We start from the raw sequence: 19615 nt of genomic DNA on the forward strand, positions 1-19615 counted from the left end.
AGAATTCTTTACATAGACTGTTAACAGTTTTCTGAATATAATTTGCTGTCTAGCAGTGAATTCAAGGCCTGGCCCTGGTACGTGGTACGCGGTAAAGCATGAAGGCCAGATCAGAACCTCTCTTCAACAAATATGCTAAACTTGTTCCTAAAAATCCAATTGAGACCGAATTAGCAATGTCAAAGGTTCATCTTTCGAAGAACTGGAAGATCCCACCTCGTTTGAAGCCAGGGAGGCGTCCTGATCCTCGCAGCGATGTTAAGAACACATTAGGGAATGAAACAGAACCAAATGGCAAGGAAAGCAATGGTTTTGAGTATGCTTCTCAAGAAAAAAGGAAAATTCAGAATAGGGATGCCCAGAGAGCATATAGGGAACGGCGTGCCAATAGAATCGATGAGCTGGAGGGAACTGTCGAGACCCTTCAAAATATGGTAAAATCTTGGAGAAAAAAGTGTAAGGCCACTCAGGAGGAGCTTTTGCAGAGTAACAAGATTATCTATAATTTGCGAAAAGAAAACAAGCAGTTGAAAGATAATGTAGAGCAGCTAGAATTAAAGACAGCTTCAAAAGCACTTACGAAGACTCCCCGCAGAGTGAAGAAAACATCCATTTCTCCCGCTCAATCTTCCGATAGCAACGAAAGTAACACCTGTAGTAATGATAGCATGTTGTTCCTGAATCCTGTGTTACAAAATGTCATAAAAAATTTCAAGCCCATGAAAGCTGTCACATTAAAGAAACGTAAAATCTCAACGCTATCACAGCCTTCATTATTCGAAGATTCCGCTACTACGCCAGTTTCATACAACAGGTCATCTTCATTGTCAAGAAGCTCTGAGATAACGGTGTCTCCAGATGGTAAATGCGGGTTCTGTTCAGATTCTACTACATGTGTTTGTAAAGAGTTAGAAAAGGAAGCCCAAGAAGTCAAGCTAAAGGATGGTTGCAATGGAAACATTGCTACATGCTTTCGTTGCAGTTCCAAAGTGGAAACGCTGGAGAAGTTGAAAGGGAACTGTGACGTGTCAAGGGAGTCTGGCGTTATATGTCCTTCAAGTCCCCTGATCACCCATTCGAAAAAGAAACGTTTGAAACTTAACGATGCCAGTTGCATCGATAAACCTCCAAGCGTTTCATCCCACAAATTAGTGGGACATGCTGACGAGAGTGAAGAAAAAAAAAAAGATGACGATTCCCTCAATATTTTTGAGATTTCTGATCGATCGAGACCAAATACCTTGAGTTCAGAGTCAAGTCCAGATTCACGAGATAATTCCCTAGCTGTTTCAATAGTCAGAGCTGCTCGCGATGCCTCAGGGCTAATTAAAAATGATGAGGTCACGCGGACCCAAATCGGGAAGACATGTAGAGGTTTGGAGCCTGGGTCGTGCGTTCAATGTCGAGCCGATCCACAAAGTGCAATTTTCTGTAAAACGGTGTGTACACGAGATAAGGAACAGAAACTCAATGGTTCTCAGTCGAATCCTGTACAAAGGCCTTCTGAAGTAATACCTATCAGTGATGCATATCAAAGGGTAAGGAAATACATGAAATTGAAAAATATGTGCGAAGACCAGGTAGGCCCCTCGACTTTACCAGTCTCATTGCATAAGGTAGCATCGGATCTACGAATAAGTGATAGAGAAGTTGAAAGAAGAAGTGTTGACGATGCTATTAAGGAGTTAGATAAAAATGCTATGGAGTAAAATATAAATCAAAATGTTTAAAAGGCGTAATATAAGAAAATAAAGTAAATATGTATGGAATTTTTGGTAGAACTGGGTAGTTCACAAAACTTAAAATGTAATAACTCATTTAATATATAAACAATCGATAAGAAAAAAGTGTAAACAATAGTAAAATTTGGTACCGCTAGAACATCATGTTGAACATTTCGCATATTATTTGGAAGAATAAGGGAGTCTCTAGAACTGCTGCCGAACCTCTTGAACTGCTTGAACTTTCTCTGGAAGATGATGATGATGATGATGGAGTTGCGGAAGAACTGGAAATCCCGCTTGAAGAAGCAGCTGAGGAAGTAGAAGAAGAGGATGATGATGAGGATGATGATGAAGATGAACTCGAGGAGGAGTCGTCATCATTGTCAGAGGCATCGTTATAACAACTATCTTGAGTGAGGAACCCAGTTCCTTGCGCAGCACCTGCTCCACTTCTAAAATAAGCAGAGGCAGCACTGGGCATCTCTGGAATAGTGTTATTTGCTTCCCATGTACCTGCATCATAATCTGGGCAACTAGAATGATCATTTGACGTCGAGTAACCGCCGCCGCCAGAAGGGTTGGAAGTGTTACCATATTCATATTTCAGATTATAGAAGTCTGGTAACCTGGTAACCTCAGTTTCACTTTCAATTTGAACCAAACCGTATCTGTTATCTTCATTAGAGTACTCATACACCAAACCACCAGAGAAAACCGAAGACATCCGAGAAGAATAAATGGAGCCAATTTCAGTAAACGGTCTTGAACTGGGAACCTCATTGCATCCGAATTCACTCAAAAAAATGGGAACCGAATAATCCTGATAAATTTGCATCTTAGTAGAGTATCCCGAAACTTGAAATGAAGATCTACCGCACCATGAATAGTCATTGACACCGAACATATCAATTCTAGCATCTGCATCATCACCGCAATTGAAGTATTCCGCAACTAGTTGTCTATTAGAAGATATATCAGCGGCCGAGTACCCAACAGGAATTCTCCTATAGCCTCTAGTTCTGATGTACCTCTTCATATCTCTCACAACAGATTTCACATATGGTGCGGTATAGGTGTTATTCACCTGGTTGATAACTTCATTTCCAGCAAAGAATCCAAGGACATTGTCATAATTGGCGAAGGCATCCACAGTTGCAAAGATGCTCTGCAAATAGTCAGTGTTATAGGAACAATTTGGGTTGCTACGAGAAATTGAACTATCAGGTGTATTGACATCAAGGATTAAATATATGCCTGCATGCTGTAGCATTTCCATGCATTCTTGATGGTCTAAACTATTATCAACGGTATAGACTCTAATTGTGTTGATGCCCAATTCTTGGAAGACTGGAATATCTCTTCTGCAGATAGTAGGAGAAGCTAACGGATCTGTCAAATTCGAAGACCCACCTGGCTGGTAATCAACACCTCTGATATAAAATCTTTCACCAGTTGCTGAATTGAAGAAAGCGTTGCCGGTTATATTGATTGCTGAACTGTTAGTGTCATTAGCACACCTTGCAAATCCAACCAAAAATAGAAGGCCTACAAATGAAGCGAATGAAACCATTTGATTACAACCTGACTAGAGGAACAAAAGGAAACACAATTGCTCACGAGCGACAATTAGGGATTGCTTAGCAACAGGATTAATATTTTATAATCAAAATCACTAAAGATGCTCTTTGTTCAAATCGTTTTCTGTTTTGTTTTTGTTTTTGTTTTTTGTTTGCATCGAAATCATTTTTTTCTTTTTCACTTTTTCATTCTTCAGGAAACTATCTTTTTGGGAACAACCAGGGTGATCTGAAGAATGCGCGGAACAATCGAAGATTACACAGAGGATTAAAAAAAATGCTTCCAACCAGAGTCGAACTGATGATCTCCACATTACTAGTGTGGCGCCTTACCAACTTGGCCATAGAAGCTCTAAAACACGTTGTCCTTGAGAGAACTTTGTTGTGTATGTAGGATTTATTGAGGGGGATGTTGCTGGACGATTGTTGGCATTATCGAGGAAATAATATTTGGTAAGAATGTTTTCTTCGGCGTTGTCGATAGTAACTTGGTTTGACATTGATGATGATACTATGATATTCAATTATAGAGATATATAATTCCTTGATTTTCTATATCATGAATTGAGATAAAACTAATTGAACTTGGATTAATATCTGGAAAATACGTCAGTATTTATACCTAATACTTCGCGCCTATTGAACCATAAGAGAGGACGACGAGGGAAGAATTTTCATCGTCATCACACCATTGCTAGTCCCATAGAATCCACAGTACAACTGTTATTTCATGTTCCATGCCATAGACTCCTTCGTAGTCAGACTCCTGAGTTGTAAACGTCTCGTGATAGATTATCATCCGATATCTTTCCATTATCGATTGACATTCTGTTAGGGTTTCATCTGACTTCGTTTATTTTGTTTTACAGACCAATTGTCTCTTTCTGATTCTTATAAGTCATCTCTTTAATATATCTTACAATATCGATTTATATTTCAACATCAATAATTGCACCATATGTCGACTGGAAAATATTGAGACTCTCTTTAAGTGGTAAACTTCAGCTCTTTTTGTCTTGCTAATTCTCATGTATGCGCCGAAGATCCTAAGTCACTTTAGACGCGTTGCCAATTTTTTGTTTCATCAATGCAACGAACATGTTAGAAACGAGTCTAAATGACAGATTCAGTGTAACATACTTACGTTACAAGCGTTCAAGTCGGACTGGTGCTGATAAAGTAGCTTAATGATCGGGTTGTTTCTGAATAATACCCTTAATCCATGTGGTTTAGGTGGAAACTTTTTTTCTTTCCGCAATGTGCGCCTATTGTCGATGTTAGGAACATTGAGACCTTCTGAAGGAGCAGTTAAAAAATATAGAAGGGTGGGTAGAGGTCCTTCAAGTTCTAAAGGTAAAACTTCAGGTAGGGGTCAAAAAGGTCAAAAGGCGCGCGGTAAAGTGAAATCATGGTTTGAGGGTGGTCAAACTCCACTGTACAAGTTATTTCCGAAAATTGGGTTTACCAATGCCAATGCAAGACCACTTAAAGAATTGAGTTTAGAGAAAATTCAATGGTTTCACAGTGTGGGAAGACTTACTTTGAAAGAAGGAGAAGTTCTTGATATGAAAAAAATGAGAGATGTCGGACTTGTGACCGGCTCGATTAAGCATGGTATTAAAATATTAGGCAATGGTAAGACAAGTTATAATCTTCCAATCAAGATTGAGGCCTCGAAAGCTACCTCAGAATCCCTCAAGGCTATAGAAAGTGCAGGCGGGGATTTCACCGCTCGATACTATAACAGGTTAGGCTTGAGAGCACATTTATCACCCAACTGGTTTCTGAATAAAAGGGGAAGAATTCCATTACAGGCAAGACCAACCAGAAGAAAAGATATTGAATATTACAGTGATGAATCTAGGAAAGGTTATTTAGTCAAGGAAAGTCATGACTTGTTACAGCAAATTGATGAAGCAAAACGAAGCGGTGCTTCAAACATTGCAAGGAAAGCAGGCAAGAGGAGTGCACTTAGAGCACAACTAGACGATATCACAAAAGATATCTCGTATAGCAGCTCCACACCATTCAATATCGACTCAAATATAATGACAATGGAAGACTTTAAACAGTTGAAGAGTAAATAGAAGTTCTACATAGTAAACATTTCCTGTAAATAATATTCCCCAAGGTAAAAAAACAAAAAACAGAAGAGGTTAAGATTTATGGCTCAACCATTCGCTCTTGAAGAATTTGAAGTGCAAGTTGTTTGCGTCTCTCTTCAGTTGTATTCGTAATTTTTTTGGCACCTCTATGCTCAGCAACGCTGTTACCTCTGTCGATGTCGTCAATTTCAAATGATCGTACAATTTTGAGTCTGACAGATAGAATGTTGTATGTAAAATCGAAAATTGGTCTCAATACCGGTTTGATAAGATCTGGGAAAAAATAAATTAGTTGAAAAGTGTCTGAAGCGTCACCGAGGAGGCAGTCTCCGGTATTCTCAAAATTAATCTGCAAAACCTGGTAAAACCTTAAGTATGTCCAGGATGAGAAAAAAGTTATCCAAATAGACAGCAGTTGCGCAAAGTGGTGAAAGACAAACAGTTGCGAAAATGTCAAGATGAACATAATGAATATAGGTAAAAGCTTAAACCTAAAATTTTTGGAAAAATATCCCAAATTTTTCAGTCGGAATATCGTGGTCTCTGGATACAGTTGTTTGAGTATTATTGGGAATCCAATAATCATGGTATAGTTTCCGTCCAATGGTGAGTTCAAATCTATGGCGGGGAAAAAGAGCGACAAAGTAGCAGTAATTGTAACTGTTAACATGTTGGTCAATGATCCAATTATAAGGACAAACTTTAATAGCTCTTTTGAGCTGTTCCAACTTCTTTCAATGTGAGATCCGCCAATAAGTAAAAAAACTAAATTGGCTATCGCTTTCCAAATCTTGACATCGATCAAATTCGATAAAACAATCGAGTATGGATACTTAAGCAGTGTTGCTGGAATTAATTGTAGTATAGGGGAGACGATGGAACTGAACTCCAGATTGTCATCGCTCTTTTCCAGCTTGTTGTATGTAGATCGTCTCAGAACATACAAAGTTGTTGAGAATATTGTATAGCTTAACGTTAAGAATTGTGTGGCACCCGGCACATCTCTGATATTTAATAGAGATTTTGACGTATTAATCTCAATGAACCTAGAATTCCAGTGCATTATTATTACACTTTCCGTCCTCTCTGGTTGTTGAGTAGTGAAACTTATGTGAGAAAATAGGGTTGGACTGTGTAAAATCTGCAAGCAGGTCTTGCATTCATTCACCCCACAGTTAAAAATAAGCATCCAAAGTAAAAAACACTCACGGTGGGGGTCGAACCCACAATCTTCTGATTAGAAGTCAGACGCGTTGCCATTACGCCACGCGAGCTTATAACTTGTATAGTAAGTGAAGTATCTTTCACATAATACTGCATGTTACGGTCGTGTGCAGGATGTAAAGTGTCTTCTTTTGTTGAGTACCAATTAAATAAACTCAATAATTTTTATTTGGAAAGGATGTTTTCTTCGGAGTTGTTGATAGTATTTGGAAAAAATGGTTTCTTCGGAGTTAGTGATGATAACTTGGTTTGACATTGATGATAATACTATGACATTCAATTATAGAGATATATAATTCCTTGGTTTCCTATATCATGAATTGAGATAAAACTAATTGAACGTGGATTAATATCTGGAAAATACGTCAGTATTTATACCTAACATTTCGCACCTATTGAACCATAAGAGAGGACGACGAGTGAAGAATTTTCATCGTCATCACACCATTGCTAGTCCCATAGAATCCACAGTACAACTGTTATTTCATGTTCCATGCCATAGACTCCTTCGTAGTCGGACTCCTGAGTTGTAAACGTCTCGCGATAGACTGTCATCCGATATCTTTCCAGGATCGATTGACATTCTGTTAGGGCTTCATCTGGCTTCGTTTATTTTGTTTTACAGACCAATTGTCTTGTTTCTGATGCTTATAAGTCATCTCTTTAATATATCTTACAATATCGATCTATATTTCAACAAAACCAACATAACAAACAAAACAAACAAAAGCTTTTCGTAGTATATAACGTAATCTGATTATATTCTTTTATATTTCTTTTAGCTGAAAGTAAAAGGAAGAGTAATAGCTAAAAGCCAATAGCCGCTGATTCTTTTATAGTCGTAGCTTTACATTTATCATGCGCTACGATAATTACGATCATTAAAAACGTGAAGTGTCAGCATGTCAAGACTCCTGAAGGTGGAATATGTCACATGACTTCAAGAAGTAGGATGATTCTAATACCAAGTTTAAGAGGATTATGTTTGATTCATTGCGATTTGAAAGCGGTATTGCAATCAATTACCAACTATCAATACACATTTTTTTTAAGAACTTTGTTTACACTTTTTATTTTCTTGAAAGCTTTTTTAATTTTAAATGAATTCAATTAAGGACCAACAAAATGTTAATTGATCAGATCTTGATTAAAATCAAAAGTAAGAGGGTTTAATGTATAGTATTGACAATTCAGTTCAACTTGGCAAATATCTACTTCTTCACAGCGATGTGCTCCAGATTTACTCACTTTAATTCATCATAGCTAATACTAGCGTATGAAGAAGGTGTAGAAAAATGGGATCGCAGACTGTCTCAGTGTTTTGAGAGACTGATATCTGTTCAGTTTCTGCACCTTTTTTTTCTGCAAAATATTGCAATGATACAGTGTCTGTGCGATATCTCATATCTTTGTAGTTCTTCAGACTTGCTTATAACGCTGTCATATAAAAATGATTTCTTAGCGTCCCTTCGCGAAAAAATCGGAAGTTTGACAGGTGCGCTACAAATATTCATGATTCGAATACGGGAAAGCTATAGTTAAAAATATCATTGACTCCGAAGCCTTCCTACAGCAGTTACTGAAATGAATCCTAAGGCAGTGGAAAATGGAGTGGCCTGTGCCAAGGTTGTCACAGAGAATGAAGGAAAAGCGAAGAAGAGGAAACCAAGAGCAAAGAAGATGAACAATTTGTCGCTGGACGAGGTACGAAAGAACCACGTTGTATCCGAAAAGAGAAGACGTGAGTTGGTTAGGGCCATATATGATGACTTGGTTAACATAGTACCAGATCTCCGTCCCAACGAGAACAGATCGGAAATGGTGATATATTTGAAGACGATGAATTATCTGAAATGGATTTATCGGCGAAATAGACATCTGAGAAGTCAGCTTTTACAGAACTACAGTTCTGATTCAAACAAAAAAATACCTGAACATCTTATATGGGAATTTTGCAACGAATCTGACCTGCGGGAAGAGCAGAAATCGTCACCACAACTACAGGACGTGCATATGATAGACAAATTACCTAGTTCTAATTAAAGATCTCCCCATCAGTATATAGTGTTAAAAAAAAGAATATCCTAAGAAGACACATTTTTTAACAAAAAGAACGACCCCAGTGAGGATTGAACTCACGATCTTGCGATTAACAGTCGCACGCCTTAACCAGCTTGGCCATGGAGTCTACTTATTTGTGATGTCTCGTAGTTGTCCAGCTCTCCTGTACGTCTGGCTTTCAGTGGAACTCTGCCTTCCATTATCATTAAAATGAAGTTAACATTCCTGTGAAAATAGAGATTATTTGAAAAGAAGGGTTTCTTCTATTTGGAAAGAATGTTTTCTTCGGCGTTGTCGATAGTAACTTGGTTTGACATTGATGATAATACTATGACATTCAATTATAGAGATATATAATTCCTTGGTTTCCTATATCATGAAGTGAAATAAAGCTGATTCCATTTAGATTAATATCTTGAAAATACGTCACTATTTATACCTGACATTTTGCACCTATTGAACCATAAGAAAGGACGACGAGTGAAGAATTTTCATCGTCATCACACCATTGCTAGTCCCATAGAATCCACAGTACAACTGTTATTTCATGTTCCATGCCATAGACTCCTTCGTAGTCAGACTCCTGAGTTGTAAACGTCTCGCGATAGACTGTCATCCGATATCTTTCCAGTATCGATTGACATTCTGTTAGGGCTTCATCTGGCTTCGTTTATTTTGTTTTACAGACCAATTGTCTTGTTTCTGATTCCTATAAGTCATCTCTTTCATATATCTTATAATATCGATCTATATTTCAACAGAGATTGATGACAAGACAGGCAAGAGTCGGCTCATAATGGCATTTCTAGTGACACAGTCAATCGCATGAATCCAGATGCAATCCTAGCGGAATATCAATTGATTCTAGAATGGTGTTGGCTGTTAGATATCGTGCGACCCTAACAATTGGAACCTCAGAGATGAGAAATTAATGACAGTAGGCGAGAATAACAGTTGTGCTAAAGACTACATGGAATAACGAATTTCGAAAAAAATTAGTGCCTAATGTTCCGAGTAGGACAAGATCTCTCAAAAAATCTTCAACTACCGTCATGCTCGATGGTTCAATGGCATCATTTATTTTAAGTGGTGATATTTTCAGATACCTGAGTGAGCGTGCTCTTCCACAGAGTTTCATGCGAAGGAAGGTAAAATGTCACCCACTCCATAATGAGATAACCACGTTTAATAGCAATGGCTGAAACGACTGGCACTGGATTTTTGGGAAAACACTCGGAAAATGACTATGTGTAATGATATGTCAGTTTTGTACCTGTCATTCCAACAAAACGTTAGGGTGCAGCTAATAGGCGTACCTCACGCAGAAGTCATTGCACTTGTACATGATCTTTAGCATTTGGATTTGGATTCCATCGCTAGTGCGAAGGGTTCGGTTACCTAACGCTGGGATAATTTAGATCGAAGCTCGAGATAATTAACAACAAAAGGACACAATTTGCCATATAATGATTAGGTATAGCAGATGGTAGACTCTTGTACCAACGTCTTGCCGGTAGGACCCCTTCGACGTTTACCTATAAATACAACTTGGCGGGAAATCAAGCAGTGGCTCCACCACCACAGTTTTGGCGAAAATGCGTCATTAGAAGGAGTTTCTCACAGGACGAAAAAAAAAAAAAATTTCAAAATGAGCAAGGGCGTAGACATAACTAAAGCTATTCTAACTATTTGTAATGTTTAACAGCCTGATTCTACAGACCCGTTGCTGGAGTGTTGGGCGGATTGTATGAATAGTGGGTAGCTGCGTAAGTGATCTCGATACTGACTTTTATTTTTGCCGGCTGAAGAATCTAGAGCGAAGACAAAAGAGTCATCTCAGACACATATTTATAAAATAAGCATGACAAAAGGGAAAAAAAATAACAATGAATCTGATGAAAGTAATATATCATCTTTGAAAGTATCACAGGACTTGCAAAATTTGATATCGAGCAATTCTGAACTGGGGTCAAGATTACTATCACTATTGCTGGTAAGTAGTGGTAATGGGAAGGAAATTATAGATGCAATAAATAATGGCGATATTGCAAAGATTCAAAATTTAGACATAGATTTGAACTTGAAGGTGCCAGAGATGCGCAATGAAGAAAATAATAATGATAAAAATAAGACGGATAATTTGGGTATAACTCGTTTGGAGCCGAATGAGGTAAAAAAATCGGGGAATGCAGAGGATAATGCTATAACAAACCATGTGGACAAGAGGAGACGGAATACTGAAGCCTCAGCACGATTTCGTATCCGTAAAAAATTGAGAGAACAAGAGAAATTGAACAGAATTCAAGAATTGAATGCCAAAATCAATGGACTCTACAAAAATATCGATCGCTTGTTGGAAGAGAATCGTCATTGGAAAGCCAAACTGGAGGAGCTTAATGAAAGAAAATCTAAGGAACTTTTAGAGCGAATTAAGAGTGGCAATGCCGCCTCACCTTTATAAAAAAGGATAATAAATAATACTTAATTATCGACTACATATAGCAAGTTTTGCAAATGTTTAAAGTAGTTTTTTTTTTCTCCTTTCAATAATCTAGCTTGCTTTGATAGAAAGAAATTCTTTCAGCCCATCTTTTACTAATGATGATTCTTTTTTGTTTAATTGATCTTATATCATCTTTGGAACACCAACCAGATTCAGTAAAATTTCTCTCGAGTAAAGCCAATCTCTCATCTTCTACTTGTTGTTGTTTCATCAAAATTCCCACGTACTCCTTTAATGTCATCATTTCTGGTTTATCTGACCCATTTTTCGAACCTATTTCTGTACCAGAAAAAAACTGTTTATGAATTTTCTTCCCACGTCCCATATACACAGCATCCAAAGATATATTTGACTGTTGCTGAATTGATACACAGGATCTCGAATTAATTTTATCCGTGACAGTTATTACCGGAATAGATTTTGTCAATTTATCCAAATCGACAGTTACATCATATTCATCATCATTTTTTCCCATTTGTAGTTTTTTAGTGCTACATTTCTCCCTTAAACCGTGTATTTCATTATCCGTTGAACTATTAAATTGTTCATTGGTTAACTCAATATGCCCCGTTGAACTGGCATCATCGTTTTTGTCCAAACTATCATTTATTTGCATTACCGCTGATGCCACTGGTGACATCATTGTTGAAGTAGAAATTGGTGTAACGTTTGTAATAGGATCTTTTGATCTAACATCGATTGGTGAACTGCGTTTTGTTGAACTCGAATTTGAGCAAGATTCACCCATTAGTACTAATGCATCTTTCTTCTTCGGGCTTATACGGTTTTCAATTGAAAATGTTTCAAGTGGAGACGAAAGAGCTGTTACTTGAGTCATCCTCATGTTCATCTCACTATCATTTGACTGGCCATTGCCATTACCAATTCCTTTCCCAATCCTGTCTTCATTCTGTGCTAACATATCAGTTTTCAGAGATGATGAGGATACTGCTCTTTTAACGGACCCGCCTGAGCTCATAATCCTGGAAATACCCTTTCGCATTCGGGATCGAATTGAAGGATTCCTTGACGGTGGTCTATAAGAATCATTTAGTTGTGTAACATAATGTAAATCATCTTCTTCAGCATCCGATAGACATTTTGGGAAGTAATCTATACTGTCGTCTTTTTCCATAAGTGATGAACAGTATTTCTGTTTATTTAAAGGTGGAGTTCTTTTAACCGAGTCCGCATCAAAAAATGAAGAATTTGGTAATATTGGTGTTGTTGATGCACTTCTACTTCTTTGAAAATCCTTATCAAAATTACTTGTGCCATTATTTTTCATCGAGGTTTTCCTTAACAATGCAGTCGAAGCTCTTCTCAATAAAGGTAATTTTTTAATGTTTTTATTTGAATCACGAGGAAAAAAACTGTTAGTTGCAGTGTTCGTTGATGTTACGGATGATTCATGATTCAGTCCATCCAACGAAAGTGTTGACGATACTAAGTTCGAATTTGAGTTTGAACGTGAGCGTGAACATGATGGTCTCTGCAATTTTGGTGGTGGTATTTTGTATAACAGCTCATCTGATACCGATGCATTGGAAAATGAGCTACTGCTACTATTATTAGTACTAAATTTTTTGTTTGATCTTTTATCATTTGATATCTTTGAAGAGAAGGGATTGAAATTTTCGTTTGTACTACTTTCGAGTGATGTAGCATCTAGTCCTGCGTTAAAACTGGGTAAGAAGTATTGGAAACTTGTTGGATTTGAATTACTATTACTCCTTAATCCATTAATCTTGGAATCGTGGAATTGTGATAGATCGATTGGTGATGAACCTTGTGATAATGCATTATGGGTGTCAGAGCTCAATAAAACATTTGAGCCCTTTCTTTTAGATGAATTGGTCTTGGGTGTTGCAATAATTGAAGTGGAAGAATCACTATTATTATTTGATGAATGAGTTGTGGAGTTAAAATTCCCAATGCCAAAGCCGACTCCGACGCTATTGCTAGCATCAGTAGAAGTAGTATTCACACTAATTTCTTGATTCTTGATATTGCCGCCGAGAGGATTGTTACCCATTGTTCCTGGTGTTGTTTTAAAGGAGGTAGGAATCTCCAGAGCTTTCGAAAGGTCGAATGGTGCACCGAGACCCTTCATAATATCATTATCATGTTCGATGGTGCTCAAAAAATTCTCCGGATCTCTAAGCTGTTGTTTCAGACTTCCTGGTTGTATGCTATCAGTATCTATAATGCTATGAGGTTGATCGTTTACTCGATCGATATGCAGTTGGTTATTCTTGTTATTATGATTGTTATTATCATTATTATTATTATTATTGTTGTTATTATTGTTGTTATGACTTTCATTGAATTTATTGCTGCCATCGCCGTTGCCAATGCTGTCATTATTATCATCATTGCTAATACTAATGTCGATTTTACGTGAACTGATTTCATTATCAAGATCATCCCGTACTGTCAATGATGGATGCGTAGAAATAACATTTTCAATAGTGTTTGGTAATGGAGGTAACAGCGATAGGTCGTCGATGCTTCCCGCTTTTCCAGCAATAATACTTAGCTTATCATTCTGAATGGACACGCTGTGCGAGCTAATTGTAGTGCTCTCGAGCTGGTGGCGTCCACCACTTGATAAAGATGAATTCGGAGAGCCTTTATTTTTGCTCAAGCAACTGCCGTTACTGTCCAGCTTGGTTAATTCTATGTCTTCTTCTTCTTTGATGTCCTGCAGGTGAGAAAGGGCTGCAACTGTGCCCCCTGGCAAAACCACACTCGTTGGGCTGCCATCAGGGTGTGTTCGCATATCTCGTGCACCATATAACGTGCTCATCGGAGAGAAAGCTATGAACTAAAGCGAGACTTGTTGAATTTTGATACTATTTCGAAAAAGGAGTTATTTTTCTATTTTGGATCCAGCTTCAGCAGCTTTTCCACTTCCAATTGCTAGGGAGAGGCCTTCTATTGTAAATTCAATTTGCAAATTGTTAGAATTAAATAAAGCCTTCGTTCTTTAGGCTGAAATTTCAAGAGCGTAACGAAAAAACGACCTGATAGATGTGCTGAGTGAAGTGTACAACGAGACGTAAAAACCGATGTATTGAAGAAAACGCTTGTTAATTTCAAAGCATACCAAAGGAGAATACAGATCTAGTTCAGATTTTCCTGATGGCTTCATCAGGTAAGAAAACCTGTCCGGGATTCCAGATTTCTTTTTTGGTTGCCGAATGGACAAGAAAAATGGGTTTCGAGAAAACAAAAAGAAACGACGAGGCCAAAGCGGAAGCCGGGTAGCGCAGGTAATGTAGTGAAAGATGATACTACAGTACATACTATATTAACATACGTTGACATACATGAGTATACTATAGTGCCGCTGTAGCTGGCGTTGGTGCTGCTGGTGTGGATGCGGATTTCTTCTTCTTCTCGTGCTCCTCCTGGCTCTGTTGTTTTTCCCGTTCTATTTCCTCGACAAACTTGCCAATCTCTTGAGAACTCAAAGTGGCAATCTTTGAATCTGGCTCGACCACTGTGATTTCTATGTTTTTGGCACCCGTCTGGACAACTTCTAGCAGCGACTTTATCGTCAATTTGACACAATCATTTACAGACGCCGGGGGATCGTCTCTGTTATAGTTTTTCTCCAGGAATTCTCGAACGGTTTTCGAGTTTCTCCCGATCGTCTGCGCCGTCCAGGCAGAGTATATGCCGCTGGGTTCTGTCTGGTACAGCTTTGGCGTCGAGTCTCGTGGGTCGAAACCGGCGATCAACGTCGACACACCGAATGGCCTGACACCTCCGGACTGCGTATACCTCTGTTGCACTCCGGCCACGTACCTCGTCAGGTACTCGATCGTAACCGGGTCTTCGAGCGTCAACCTGTGACTTTGCGCCTCCACTCTTGCCTTTTCGATCAGGATCCGCGAGTCTGCGTTCAGACCGGAGAACGACAGCACGACGTGGTTGTCAATCCTAGATATCTTGGATGGCGTGATCCTCGTGTCCTGCAGTTTCAAAGTCGACCTCCTTTCGCAGCCCAGGACCACACACTGCTTACCCTTTATGCCCACAGCGCACGTACCCCTCTTGACGGCCTCCGCTGCGTACTCGACCTGGAAGATGTGGCCATCTGGCGAAAATATACTCAATGCTCTATCGTACCCACTCATACTTGTCCCGATGTCCTGGCTGCTCAGAGGCGCCCAACCGTGTGGGTTGCACTTGTCTTGTATCTAGCGAACCTTTACGCTCTCCAGGTGGCAAAACCCAGGTCGGCGGGCACCACCGGTCCTTGTCCGGGGCTGTCCCCGGACACCGGACACCGGACACCGTCCGGCTCCCAGTCCCCAACCCTACACCCAGCGCTGCCTGTTGCCCGGACACCGCTCGCCCCCCCTGCACCCGTCCACCAAAACCAGGTGCAGATCCGTACCGCACACCGCCGGAGATCCGCCACCTGCCACCTGCCACCTGCCACCTGCCACCTGCCACCGTGCCCTCCCTGCCCCTCGGCCCTGCGCCGGCAAATCCCACATTCTCCCCTGGTGAAACACCAGACTGAAACTCTCTGTCCGCCCGCGCGCTTCTTTCTCCCGGGCTGGCACATCACTTCTCCTCCCTTTGCTCCTCTTGGTATTTTCTCCCCTTCGGACGCACACAGTATGCATACTATTGTGCGTCCTCCGCCGTCACTTGCCCGAAAGCATCTTTTGCTGTGCGTCTTTTCTGTCCCGCCTCGGCCGAAAGTGAAAACAGGTAAAGCAATTTACAACAAGTCAAACAGGTAAAAACTGCTTGAGAAAGCAAACTTTATTCCGGTATCATTTGCCATTCTTCACGGCACTGTCATATCCGCTTGACACTGGGCCCATTGCACCACACCGCTCAACTTTAGTAATCATACTGTGCCATTCCCACGCCATTCGCGTGCGCATTCCCTTCCTCATTCCCAGATATTGTTTCATACACGCAAGTCACAGCGCCAGAAAAATTTTTTTTCCCCCCAAGTGTGCCCGATTTCTCCATTTTTGACTGATATTCTGGACAGAGATTCTGGACAGAGATTTTGGACAGACAGACAGACAGACAGACAGGCCAGCTCAGGCCAGCGCAAGACAAACAGGGAAGGCGAGCAGCAGGAAAACCTGCAGAGCGCCGTCGGTTGCACAAGGTCGGTCAGTTGGTGGGATTTTCCTTGGGATTTTCTGTTCTGTGTCCGTTTTCCAGAGCTGTTCTCTTTTAGGTTTTTTGGGTTTTCTTCGCCTTTTCAGGTCAGACGCCACTTGAAAATCACATTTATTATTTTTATTACTATCGCCTGGTAAACTAACTACATTGCCAAAAGCATAAACGAACAGGAAAGGGGAACAAGCGCAGCAAGAAGTTGTCAATTCTCTCTCACAAGCGATTAGCCACATTAGAAAAGCTTGCAGGAAACAATAAAAGGCAATCGTTTGGTCGGTTGTTCCACATTGAAAAGAAAGATTTGCATCACTTGGCTTAAAATTCGTCACCTTTTTGCGGTGTTCTTGTCGGTTTCTTTATTTTTTTGTTTTCGAGTTTTCGTCCTTTTCCCTATTTGAAGTTTGACGCGAACATCGATAGTGATACTTATTGTATATAGACATCAGTGTTTTTGCGGTGCTTCCGGTGAGAAATAGGACAGACTTGGTGGAAGTGAAGAGCGAGAAAAAAAAAAAAAGGATTTGGTGTACGACCCCAAGGAGAAAAGTGATTTTCAGGACTAGATTCCCCCAGGAAAAATAGAAATATTGATTTGAAAAGGTAGATTTTTTTTTTGGTTTTTGGGTATACGGGCGGGAGCTGTGCTTTTTTTTTAATCTCTATATTACGACGACTGGATCCACCCTTGGTGCAAGGATAGTGCCAGGCATGGTTCAGCAGCAGAGGTCCGAAGACAGTGCCGCTGGCGTCCACGGGACGGGCAGCGGCAGAAGAGCGTCCATCTTGTGCGGGAACAATCCGCAGGCGAACACGGGGGCGGCCACGAGTCAGCCGCAAGGGCAGGGCCAGGGCCAGGGCCAGGGCCAGACACCGGGGTCGTCGAGTTCGAGCAGCAATGCGGGCCACGGTCCGCTGCAGAACACAGTGTTCATTCACAAGCTGTACAATATCCTGGAAGACGACGACCTGAAAGACTTGATATGGTGGTCGTCCAGTGGGCTGTCGTTCCTGATCAGGCCCACGGAGCAGTTCAGCCGGGCGCTGGCGACGTATTTCAAACACACCAATATCGCTAGTTTTGTGCGTCAGCTGAACATGTATGGGTTTCACAAGGTGTCCAACGACCACAACAAGGATGTGCAGACATCGACAACCACGTCCTCAGCGCAACAGCCGCCGCCGCCACCGCCGAGTGCGCACGGAGGCCCGCAAGTCGATTCCGACGGCATAAAGATATGGGAATTCAGGCATAGCACGGGGCTTTTCAAAAAAGGCGATATCGAAGGACTGAAATTCATCAAGAGAAGATCTTCAAGAAACATCACGCCTCTAAGCGTCAGAAAAAATTCCAACCCAAACAGTGCGTTTGCGGGTGGTATGGCGGACGATGACAGGGAGAGAGAAAATGAAAGCTTGAGAATATCGAGACCTCCCTCGCAGCCGTCGCAAATTCAACTCCAGCAGCAGCAGCAGCAACTCCAGCAGCAACAACAACAACAGCAACAGTATCATCAACAGTTACAACAGTGGCAAAGATCTCAATTCATGTCGAATCCAGATTTAGAGGTTCCCGCTCAAGCGCAGCAACAACCAGCATTACCGCGGTCACATTCGCAAATATCGCATCAACAATCTGCTGTTACTCCAGCAAATGGTCCTGCATTCTCTACGTACCCATCGACTGACTCTTTTTTCAGCCAGAGGTATCATCAACATAATTTCGATACGAAATATTCCGAATTATCACAAAACTTTAACGATTTAAGATATGATTACTCTAATTTACAAATGAAGCATGAAGAAAAACTTGAAAGTCTTAGAAATTTGAGTTTCGATATGACGAAACTTTTAGACTTTTTAGCCAGCTTTATTTCCCTCCACAACAATTCATCAGTCACATATCGCGAGCTAATCAGTATTCATATAGATGAAAAGAAATTGAGCAACGATTCTCAGAAAAAGCTTAAGAATAATGAAATCGAATTAAATAATTTGGAGCAAGAATTGATAAAGTTTAAGGCGAGCTTGATATCTCGTTCTCAAAAAAATCCAGATTTTGTACGACAACAACAGCAGTCGCAGCAACCATTACAACCACAACCACTGCATAAGCAACAACCGCAACCGCAACCGCAACCGCAACCGCAGCCCCAACCACACCCCCAATCTCATGCATCTACAAATTCCATTTCAATTCCGACAGCTCCAAATTTAGCACCTAATGTTTTCGTAGTTCCTGCTCCACCAGGAACAACTGTAAATCCTCCTCAACCAGCTGGTCCTCCGTTTTTAGCTACTGATAATTTTGCTGCATCAGGAATGATGATGATGAATCCTTTCGAGAGTAACGGTCATCAGACTTCAGCGAAAAGAAATATGAGTATTTTAATGGATCCATTATCTTCTGCACCACCAATAAATGCAATGATACCTCCTCATTTAACTTCTTCACCTGTCAGACAACCATATTATACAAGTCATACTCCAGGAAGTCAAATTGTTCGTAATCCATCTCCATTAATGAACTCAACAAAGGCTCCTAAATTCGAAAATTCAAACAATAGTGAAACATCAAATAATTTGTCATCAGCAACAACCATAAAGAGAAATACTCGTTTATCGGTTAAAGACGGTACTTTTGTTATGAAACCATCAAAATCAAATGCAACAACAGTAGCGGCGAATGGCAAAAGAAATAGTGTTCAAAGTGATGGTAGTAGTAGAAGTAATAGCGTTGTTTCACTGGCAAATGAAAATTTCATTTCAAATGCTTCAAACACCGAATTAACAGGTTCAAAAGATAGTGCAACGCTTGGTTTACCATTCAAGACTTTTTACTCGCATAACAATTCAATTAATGAACCTAATAGTAGTGCTAATAGTAATAATGAATCCACGGTTTTACAAAATTATAACCAAAAAACAACGTCCGAATCCAATAATAACTCCCATCAAAATAGACAATCACCATCAAATGCATTTAGTCAAAAGAATTATAAAGCTGCAGAACCAGAGAACAACAATAGTATGTCTGAGCTTTTTCACAAGCGTGAATTAACATCAACTGTCAATGACGTTAATATTGACGCTCAAGTTAATATCGTAAGCCCAATTCCAACAAGGTCGATTAATGCAGATATCGGTAGTAGCCGCGGGAGCAGCGGTGTTTATTCCTTGCTTAACAAAGAAGGCTCAGCTGCTTCAACAAATGAAGAAGAGAATTCAGCAAAAAGAGTAAAATTATAGTTATACATTTATGAG

General features: G+C 40.1%; 9 protein-coding genes and 3 non-coding genes across 12 annotated transcripts; 5 read left to right on the plus strand and 7 right to left on the minus strand.

Moving 5' to 3' along the window:
* Positions 1–98: 98 nt before the first annotated feature.
* Positions 99–1709, plus strand: HG535_0D04310 (uncharacterized protein; the record flags this gene model as incomplete). The annotated part of the gene is made up of 1 exon (XM_037288556.1): positions 99–1709. One exon carries the CDS (start codon positions 99–101, stop codon positions 1707–1709), a length of 1611 nt encoding a protein of 536 aa, XP_037144451.1.
* A 166-nt stretch (positions 1710–1875) lies between these two features.
* Positions 1876–3294, minus strand: GAS5 (1,3-beta-glucanosyltransferase; the record flags this gene model as incomplete). The annotated part of the gene is made up of 1 exon (XM_037288557.1): positions 1876–3294. One exon carries the CDS (start codon positions 3292–3294, stop codon positions 1876–1878), a length of 1419 nt encoding a protein of 472 aa, XP_037144452.1.
* A 285-nt stretch (positions 3295–3579) lies between these two features.
* HG535_0Dtrna5T lies at positions 3580–3652 on the minus strand. Its single transcript has one exon. It is a non-coding gene; the product is annotated as a tRNA-Thr (tRNA).
* Positions 3653–4488: 836 nt separating this feature from the next.
* On the plus strand, positions 4489–5388 carry MRPL10 (mitochondrial 54S ribosomal protein uL15m; the record flags this gene model as incomplete). Its single annotated transcript, XM_037288558.1, has 1 exon — positions 4489–5388. One exon carries the CDS (start codon positions 4489–4491, stop codon positions 5386–5388), a length of 900 nt encoding a protein of 299 aa, XP_037144453.1.
* A 76-nt stretch (positions 5389–5464) lies between these two features.
* On the minus strand, positions 5465–6595 carry HG535_0D04340 (uncharacterized protein; the record flags this gene model as incomplete). The annotated part of the gene is made up of 1 exon (XM_037288559.1): positions 5465–6595. One exon carries the CDS (start codon positions 6593–6595, stop codon positions 5465–5467), a length of 1131 nt encoding a protein of 376 aa, XP_037144454.1.
* Positions 6596–6608: 13 nt separating this feature from the next.
* On the minus strand, positions 6609–6680 carry HG535_0Dtrna6R. The gene has a single exon. It is a non-coding gene; the product is annotated as a tRNA-Arg (tRNA).
* Positions 6681–8214: 1534 nt separating this feature from the next.
* Positions 8215–8673, plus strand: INO4 (Ino4p; the record flags this gene model as incomplete). The annotated part of the gene is made up of 1 exon (XM_037288560.1): positions 8215–8673. One exon carries the CDS (start codon positions 8215–8217, stop codon positions 8671–8673), a length of 459 nt encoding a protein of 152 aa, XP_037144455.1.
* Positions 8674–8744: 71 nt separating this feature from the next.
* On the minus strand, positions 8745–8818 carry HG535_0Dtrna3N. Its single transcript has one exon. It is a non-coding gene; the product is annotated as a tRNA-Asn (tRNA).
* Positions 8819–10552: 1734 nt separating this feature from the next.
* Positions 10553–11152, plus strand: MET28 (Met28p; the record flags this gene model as incomplete). Its single annotated transcript, XM_037288561.1, has 1 exon — positions 10553–11152. The coding sequence occupies one exon, from the start codon at positions 10553–10555 to the stop codon at positions 11150–11152; it is 600 nt and encodes a 199-aa protein (XP_037144456.1).
* Positions 11153–11234: 82 nt separating this feature from the next.
* HG535_0D04370 (uncharacterized protein) lies at positions 11235–14003 on the minus strand (the record flags this gene model as incomplete). Its single annotated transcript, XM_037288562.1, has 1 exon — positions 11235–14003. One exon carries the CDS (start codon positions 14001–14003, stop codon positions 11235–11237), a length of 2769 nt encoding a protein of 922 aa, XP_037144457.1.
* A 532-nt stretch (positions 14004–14535) lies between these two features.
* Positions 14536–15339, minus strand: PRE6 (proteasome core particle subunit alpha 4; the record flags this gene model as incomplete). Its single annotated transcript, XM_037288563.1, has 1 exon — positions 14536–15339. The coding sequence occupies one exon, from the start codon at positions 15337–15339 to the stop codon at positions 14536–14538; it is 804 nt and encodes a 267-aa protein (XP_037144458.1).
* A 1723-nt stretch (positions 15340–17062) lies between these two features.
* Positions 17063–19600, plus strand: SFL1 (Sfl1p; the record flags this gene model as incomplete). Its single annotated transcript, XM_037288564.1, has 1 exon — positions 17063–19600. One exon carries the CDS (start codon positions 17063–17065, stop codon positions 19598–19600), a length of 2538 nt encoding a protein of 845 aa, XP_037144459.1.
* Positions 19601–19615: the final 15 nt, after the last annotated feature.

The sequence above is a fragment of the Zygotorulaspora mrakii genome, chromosome 4, assembly GCF_013402915.1.
Source record: "Zygotorulaspora mrakii chromosome 4, complete sequence".
NCBI lineage: Eukaryota > Fungi > Ascomycota > Saccharomycetes > Saccharomycetales > Saccharomycetaceae > Zygotorulaspora > Zygotorulaspora mrakii.